The sequence below is a fragment of the Papaver somniferum genome, unplaced genomic scaffold (assembly GCF_003573695.1).
Source record: "Papaver somniferum cultivar HN1 unplaced genomic scaffold, ASM357369v1 unplaced-scaffold_154, whole genome shotgun sequence".
Taxonomy (NCBI): Eukaryota; Viridiplantae; Streptophyta; class Magnoliopsida; order Ranunculales; family Papaveraceae; genus Papaver; species Papaver somniferum.
The window spans coordinates 8,371,684-8,380,333 of NW_020624820.1; the positions used below are offsets into that span (position 1 = coordinate 8,371,684).

The 8,650-nt window shown below is 37.1% G+C and overlaps 1 protein-coding gene across 2 annotated transcripts; it reads left to right on the top strand.

Moving 5' to 3' along the window:
- Positions 1-3,814: 3,814 nt before the first annotated feature.
- LOC113336763 (ABC transporter F family member 4-like) lies at positions 3,815-8,288 on the top strand. 2 transcript variants are annotated; one of them, XM_026582433.1, is made up of 3 exons: positions 3,815-3,958; positions 4,761-6,958; positions 7,969-8,288. In XM_026582433.1, the coding sequence occupies exon 2, from the start codon at positions 4,768-4,770 to the stop codon at positions 6,937-6,939; it is 2,172 nt and encodes a 723-aa protein (XP_026438218.1). In that variant the 5' UTR covers positions 3,815-3,958; positions 4,761-4,767; the 3' UTR covers positions 6,940-6,958; positions 7,969-8,288. The 2 variants fall into 2 exon arrangements, with proteins under 2 accessions (XP_026438218.1, XP_026438217.1); XM_026582432.1 differs by lacking the exon at positions 7,969-8,288 and having other exon boundaries at positions 4,761-7,444.
- The last annotated feature ends 362 nt before the right edge of the window (positions 8,289-8,650 follow it).

Here is an 8,650-nt window from a genome sequence, read left to right on the forward strand (position 1 = left end):
GAGAAGACCAGAGAGTATTCAAGGGGCATTTCCACCGTCACGTATTTACTTGGGAGCCTTAGAAAATTCTCTAGCGCTGGACCTATTTGAATTACCGGGAATATTGGTATTATTCAGGTAATTTATAGGGTTAATTTCAATGTTTGTATTGTTTTTTTATGTTTATTTTGGTGTATTTCTCTTGTATGTAATTTGTATCTTCATAGTCATGTATGACCACTTTCCAATCCTGAGACCTTTTACTTCTTCGTAAGACAAGGACATTGATCCTCCCGAATTTTTTTCCACATTTATCGGTACTCAACAAAAGCACAAAGAAGAGAACATAATTGATTTTAGGCCGAAAATAGATACTTTCACTGTTGAAGATATGATTTTTCACCCTTGTTTGAGCCTCAACAAATATAAAAATGATGATCGTGTTTTTACAGATTTGGTAGGTGTAACGGGCCTTTGTTTCATCCAACAGGGTTTGTAATGACCAATCCACGTCGACCTGTTCACCAATTTAATTATATCAAACATATATTTACTAGAGAAGCCTTCAAATTATGTGTTAATGGCTTCCCGACTAGTGGACTCAATATTGCACCAAACTACGACTCAGTGTCGACGATCGATGTTTGGAACAACCGATATCAACAATAATACCATCTAAAAAGGATGTAGCTCATGCCTCAGTTGACCGAAAAAGATTTCTTGAGAATGTCATTACCATTTGGTCATCCGCATGTGATCAATAATGATCCAGAAACAATGAAATATCTTCAAAGGGCTCTAGGAAAGAAAAAGGGGGATACCGAGAAGATTATGTCTATTTCATGCTTTTAAGATTTATTTACATTATGAAAGTACCTAATTATATTTATTTCGATATGTAAATAGAGAAAGCCAGAACTTCAATTGGTAGCTAGCATGACACCAAGCATTAATAAAAGTGATACGCTGAGAGTTGAACAACAAAGGACCTTGCAAAACCAAATCAGGAACCTGCATTGTCTAGACAAGAAAGGATGTTATGACTTACGAGGACTTAGAGAGGGGCTTAAAGAGGAGAAGTTCATTTGGGGTTTTCTTGACGTCTAATTATGAGTATTATTTATTAGGAACATCAGTTACACAATATTAATAATAAACATTTTTTTAAAGGAAAATGAACATTTTTATCTTTCACTTTTGTTGACTTGAAGTCAAAATAAGTAGACTAAAGTCAACAGATTTATGGTTTCTCCTAAACGATCCAGCTTTTCCTATAATAATGATCATATTTTTCCCCTGGCATAAACACGTTATCACTTTCTCCTGAGCCTATTTAATAAGGCACAATATTTAAACTTGTTATTTTTTTTGACAATCCGAAAGATCAACAATCAAACAAAACAAAGAAAAACATGAAGGAAATAAATAAACTAATTGTCAACCAGTTGTTCGAATAAGGAATGAAGTCTTGCAAAAGTCCACTAAAGATGCATTTTAGGCGTATCAAGTACTTTGCGAGATTGTGTGCTAATGAGTTAATCAATAATTCTTCTAATCTTCCATGAAATGGCCAAAGACTTATTGCTTAAAATGTGGATCATGTGTTGGAAGTCTCCTTCTATTATAATCTCGTCAAACTTCATTCAGAGTGCTAATCCAATGGCTACGACAACCCCATGTGCTTCAGCAACTGATAGATTATCTTGATAGATAGTTGTTGTAGCATCTTTATAAGTAACTTCAGATCCCCTAGATACAACTGCAACACATGACTTTGAAATTTTGAATGTCTCCATCGAAGTGGTACTTCATACCATCATCTGTAGGCGGGTGCCATTGTTTAGTAGCTTCATTATGTTCGAAAACTTTCACATGCGACGGTTGATCATGTTTATAGTACTCCATGAACAAGGCATTGGAGTTGAGAATTATTTTTGTTTTTGGTTTCAAGCAATTATCGAAAATAATCATATTTCTCGACTATTTCTCTCAACCAATAACAAAAACTTGGGGTGTTTAGTAACAACCGTACTATTATTGCTACAAAGACGGAGTTTTGAGGACTGACAAGATGACAAATATAGGATCATTAAATAGTAACCTTCTTATAATGTCTTTGATTAATATATGTTAATAAATTTAGTTAATTAAACTAATAGAGTGTTAGTGGTGAGATAAAATTTGTCGTTAGTGTTAGAGAATAAAACAAAACTCGATTTATTTTTATTTTTGAAATTTAAGAATCATTTAACGTTGGGATTCAAGAGCAACTTAGCCGTAAAATTTTATTTACCGCTTGGTTTTACCGTTTCCCAGTCACAAGTGAAAAATGTCTGAGTCACTACGGCTAGGAATTCATTTTATCCAGCTGTAAGTGAAAATTTTCAAAATCACTGCATTGAGAGTTTATTTTTTATGGTCGTAATGAAAAGTGAAACATAACTTACGACTAGGAATTCCTCATTTCCCAGCCGTAACCATACAATTATCTTAGCATAAACTAGGAGTTCACTAATTCCCAGCCATAGGTAGTTCCTGAAACTGGAATTCGAAATTAAATTTCAAACAATCTAACATATTTAAGTAATCAAAAGTAAAAACTAAAATTGGGAGTCTTTGATTCTTTCCTAGCATAATTCATTTCGATTTGACAATAAATCACCGTTTGAAAATAAAATAGGACGAGGAAAAATAGAAATCGACGAAGAAGTAAAGGAGAAATATAAAATTTAAGGTTGCTTTTATACTTTTTTTGTTGTTGAATAAATATAAATTTAGAGTGAATATATTTTTTTTTTGACTTTTGCTACATATTCCCAGCTTCCCACCCATCCCTAATAATACAGTTCCTTAATATTGAGTCCTATGGAGCTTCCCAGCTCCTTCTCAGCTCTAAAAATCACGGTCTATTCCCCCTTTTACCACTCACGTTCTCTATTAAGTGGGAATTCTTGCAGAAAGAGTTTCCAAACGACCAATGGTTGTCCGTTTTGAAAAAGTGAAAAACCTTATTAATGATCATCCGTTTCTGGATTAAAAACTTGTTATTTGGTGGGGTCCATAGATAAAATGTGGGATTTAGCTTCAAAAACGTATAAAACGGACAATGATTATCCGTTTTAACTTAAAATTTATATAAATTGGGCCATAAAGTAGAAAACGAACAATCATTATCCATTTTCTTTCCTAAAACAGGGCAACTATTTCCCGTCCACAATACTAATGGAGAATCACCACTTGGCCTAGGTTCTTCCCAAACCAACATGGAAAGGCATTTGGGAAGGGCTCGGGAAGGGCCATAAGGCCTAACTATCTAAGTAAGCTCCTGTCTTGTGTTGGCTTTGTTTAAACTTAGGGCCCGTTTGGATTTTGAGGTCTTGTCTTGCACGTTGGTTTTGGTTAAAATTGGGCCCGTTTGGTTTTTGAAGTTCAAAAACTGTTTTCAATTTCCAAAAACGTTTTAACTTAAAATATAAATGGGGACATTAAAGTAGAAAACGAACAATCATTATCCATTTTTTTTCCCAAAACAGGGCAACCATTGTCCGTTCACAATACTAGTGGAGAATCACCACTTGGCCTAGGTTCTTCCCAAACCGACATGGAAAGGAAATTGGGAAGGGTTCGGGAAGGGCCATAAGGCCTAACTATTTAAGTAAGCTCCTGTCTTGCGCGTTGGCTTTGGTTAAACTTGGGGCCCGTTTGGATTTTGAGGTCTTATCTTGCGCGTTGGCTTTGGTTAAACTTGGGGCCCGTTTGGTTTTTGAGGTTCAAAAACCGTTTTCAATTTCCAAAAACGTTAAACGGCAGAAAACGTGTTGGGTACAAGTGATTTCTAAATTCGGCTTTCGATAACTGCCTGGTTTCGGGAAATAGAAAAGCGAAAACATTCATATTTCTGCTTTTTTATCATCTTTCAGTAAACCCTAAATCTCATCTCCAACAAAGAGTACCCAGCTGCAACCATCTCTTCACCAAGGTATGTTCTCTGCTAACCCCCTCTTCTCTCTGTCAATTTGATTTCCCTGAATTCGAGTTGTACTTCAATCTGAAAATAAAAAGTAGTATTAGTTATTCTAGGGGTTGTTAACTTCTGATTGCTAAGAACCCCTATTAAGATAGGGTCGAATAGATATGAAATTAATTCGATAAAGGATTAGTTTTTCTGTAAATCTAGATAGAGAATGTTAGGTGGGTTATATGGCTTCAGCTCTTCAGCTGACGAAGGAAAAAAAAAACTTCTCCCTGATTCAGTATTTTGGTTACTTCTCTCAGCTAAACCCAAAGTTTTGATTTTTAATTCTGTTCTTCGGTTCTTGAATTTTTTTTTCCGTGTAATCTTATCTACGGTTTTGGGTTTGTATGTATACATATATGTAGTGGATTGAAAACTTTAGCTTCCTTTTTGAATTTTGGAAACTTTACTTGATTCAATCCGATTATATATATGATATTGAGAAAATTGAAGTTCTCAGTATCACTCGCTTGATGATTTTGAATTTTATTTACACAGTCCCTTGGTAGTGTAATACAAACAATTTAATAGTTAATAGATATTTCATCTTTTTTTTATCTAATTGCTTAGGATTCTTGTTTTATTCTCCTATTCCTCTACTAAAATAGATGTAGTATGTTAACTGATTAGTTTTAGATATATGCTTGTCCTTGCATTTGTAGCAAGGCTTCATCTTATTTGTTAAAACTTGTTGATACTGGCCGACAACAGGCATATAGAAATATTCCGTCATATGATTTGGTTTGTTTTATGTTTTTATGTTCAGATTTTCAATGGGGAGAAAAAAAGCTGAAGAGGCTGGAACAGCCAAAGCAGGTAAAACTGCTGCAAAAGATGTTAAGAAGGAGAAGTTATCAGTTTCGGCTATGCTTGCCAGTATGGACCAAAAGTCTGAGAAACCTAAGGGTTCCTCCTCTGCCACTACTAGCAAGTCTAAAGCAAAAGCAGCCCAGAAGCGCACATCTTATACTGATGACATAGATCTTCCACCATCGGATGAAGATGAGGATGAGTTGTCTGGAGAAGACCAACAAAATAATCCCGGTGGTAATGTTCCTGTGAGATCTAATCGCCATGCTGATATAAAGCCACTTGAAGCTGCCTCCTTGGATGCGAAAAAACGAGAAAAGAAGGAAATGCTGGCTGCCGAAGCTGCAGCTCGGGCAAAAAAAGAGGCTCTTAGGGATGATCGTGAAGCCTTCAGTGTTGTCATTGGTAGTCGTGCTTCGGTCCTTGAAGGTGAAGATAATGCTGATGCTAATGTTAAAGATATTACAATTGAAAATTTCTCTGTATCTGCACGGGGTAAAGAGCTCCTCAAGAATACATCCGTGAAGATTGCCCATGGGAAGAGGTATGGTTTGATTGGACCTAATGGAATGGGGAAGTCCACGTTATTGAAACTTCTTGCTTGGAGGAAGATTCCCGTGCCTAAAAATATTGATGTTCTTTTGGTTGAGCAGGAAGTAGTTGGTGATGATAAATCAGCCCTTGAAGCTGTGGTCTCGGCCAATGAAGAACTCATCAAACTCCGTGAAGAAGTTGCAGCTTTGCAAAATTTATCTCTTGACGGGGATGAGGAAAACAACAATGAAGATGACGACACAGGTGAAAAGCTTGCTGAGTTATATGAGAGGTTGCAGGTGATTGGGGCTGATGCAGCTGAGTCTCAGGCGTCAAAGATACTTGCTGGATTAGGTTTCACTAAAGATATGCAGGTGCGAGCCACACGATCTTTTAGTGGAGGGTGGAGGATGAGAATCTCATTAGCTAGGGCACTGTTTGTCCAGCCAACCCTTCTACTACTTGATGAACCCACCAACCATCTTGATCTTCGTGCTGTTCTCTGGTTGGAAGAATACCTGTGTCGTTGGAAGAAGACACTTGTTGTGGTCTCTCACGACCGTGACTTTCTGAATACTGTTTGCAATGAAATTATCCATCTTCATGATCTGAAGCTTCAACTATATCGTGGAAATTTCGATGAGTTTGAAAGAGGGTATGAGCAACGTCGCAAGGAGATGAATAAGAAATTTGAGATATTTGACAAACAGGTGAAGGCTTCAAAAAGGAGTGGAAATCAGGCTCAACAAAAGAAGGTCAAAGAACGGATTGAATATAATAATAAGAAGGAATCGAAGAGCAAAGCAAAGGGGAAGGTTGACGAGGATGAACCTGTGGCAGAGGCCCCAAAGAAGTGGAGAGACTACAGTGTAGAGTTTCATTTTCCAGAGCCAACCGAACTTACCCCTCCTCTCATGCAGCTTATTGATGTGAATTTTAGTTATCCAAACAGGGATGATTTCAGGCTCTCCAATGTTGACGTTGGTATTGATATGGGCACCCGAGTAGCAATTGTGGGCCCAAATGGAGCTGGAAAATCTACTCTTCTTAATCTTCTTGCTGGTGATTTGATTCCCACGGAGGGGGAGGCTCGAAAGAGTCAGAAGTTGAGAATCGGGAGGTATTCGCAGCACTTTGTGGATCTATTAACAATGGAGGAAACCCCTGTCCAATATCTTCTTCGGCTTCATCCTGAGCAAGAAGGTCTTAGCAAACAAGAGGCTGTTCGCGAGAAGCTTGGAAAGTTTGGGCTTCCCAGCCATAACCACCTTACACCAATTGTGAAATTGTCTGGTGGGCAAAAAGCTAGGGTTGTCTTCACTTCAATCTCCATGTCAAAACCACACATTCTGCTATTAGACGAGCCAACAAACCACTTAGATATGCAGAGTATTGATGCACTAGCAGATGCATTAGATGAATTCACAGGTGGTGTTGTGTTGGTTAGTCATGATTCCAGGCTAATATCAAGGGTCTGCGAAGATGAAGAGAAGAGTCAGATTTGGATAGTTGAGAATGGGACTGTAGAATCTTTCCTTGGGATGTTCGATGAATACAAGGAAGACCTTCAAAAAGAGATCAAAGCAGAGGTGGATGACTGATGTGTTATTTAAGGTTCAGGTATGGTTGTCTCGACTATATTATCCAGTGTTACTATACTTCTCTTCATCAGAAATTGCATGCACTCTATGATTACATTTGTTCCAAATTTGGGGTTGTCTATTTGTGGGGATTATGTTCCAAGACCCAACTGTTAGCTATTGGGTTTATATGCAGACGATCCACAGTTTTTTTTTATTTTTTTTATCGATCTTGAGTACTCTACTTCTTAAGAATTTGGGGTGAGAGAGGACAGACGATCCACAGAGAATAGTTAAGCCGAGGTTGATAGCCGATACATCATTGAAGATTTGAGCATTCATTGTTCCCATAATTAAATAAGCATTTTTTGCTCTGCTTGCAATTTAGTAGATTACTTCTGTTCATTCAACCATCCAGACCTCTTAGTTATTTTCATGGCCATGTCTTTTTATTCTGTATGATTACTGAGCAATTATGTATTGTTTGATAAACAACATCAGATGAGTTTCAATCAAATGTTTCTAACTCATGTGTGTATTTAACATTATTTCCTTAAAAGTCAAAAAGTTGCCCCTTTTCATAGGATTCTATCTAGTTCATATTTTCCGTCAGTCCCTACTGTTTCACATATATGTGATGGTTAAACAGCTCAATCCTGAGTAGGCAGTTCTGCACCTTATTTTAACATGTCGTGTATACATGAAAGGCAAAATCATGTCACTCTGTTATCATTAGCCCATTTAGATCCTACTGTTTTAACTTCAGTTTTCTCTCCTAGATGAGAGCATATAATCACTGAAGAGATCTAACATGCATGAGAAAAGATCTTTGTAGCGGATAGTGTCAATTGGTGTCTGCTCACTTTGTTGAACCTTTTGACATGAAAATACAGGATTCCATTTATCCCTAGGAAATAAGCTTGTTTAGCAACAAAGGTGCATGATTACTCTGGCATATGATTAATAGGATTACATAAAAAGTCCGTCTTTAAGTTTCTTTTTTCATCTGATAACTTGTCAACACTGATACAACTACTTGAATACATGTAGTTTTGAAGGGTAGGCTGCAGAACATGTATTAGAAGAGAGAATGATGTACTTCCTACTTGGCGGAGTCTAAATTTGTTAGCCTCATCAACCAAATGAGTCTGCTTTTAGAACAAACTAGCTGTATAAAACGAGGGGGGTTTTGTATTGCAGCTCTGGAACAAATAAGCACTTGAGTATGAAGTGGAAAACCTCCAACCAGACTCCCTCAATGGCCTGTATGAACTGTTAAAACTAGATTACCCTGTAATTGATATGAGCTCATTTTGGAATCGGACTGAACAACAGAACCTTGAAGTTTATCAGCTGTTCTGTTTTTAACATTCTGCATTGCCAAAATAATCTACAAGTTTATGAGATGTTCAGATTCTACACGTTAATGAGATGTTTTGGTATCAAAATTTTGAAACCTTATTTCTGAGTTTTACATGAGATTTGGTTTAGGATTTGAGTTCTAAGGGCAGGGTTATTCAAGTCAAGTTTGAATAAGGAATCATTTAGATATTCCGGATGTACCGGGGGTCAGGTAGCTGCTGACTTTAGACGCGCCCAGTTTTGGACCTTAAAAAAATGTGGGCGACTGGGCGTTTCATTTGTTACCGTACTGGACATCTTAGTATCAAATCAAAGAAAAAAAAATTGCATATCAGACAGGAAATATATATACTACATAGAGAATCTAGAG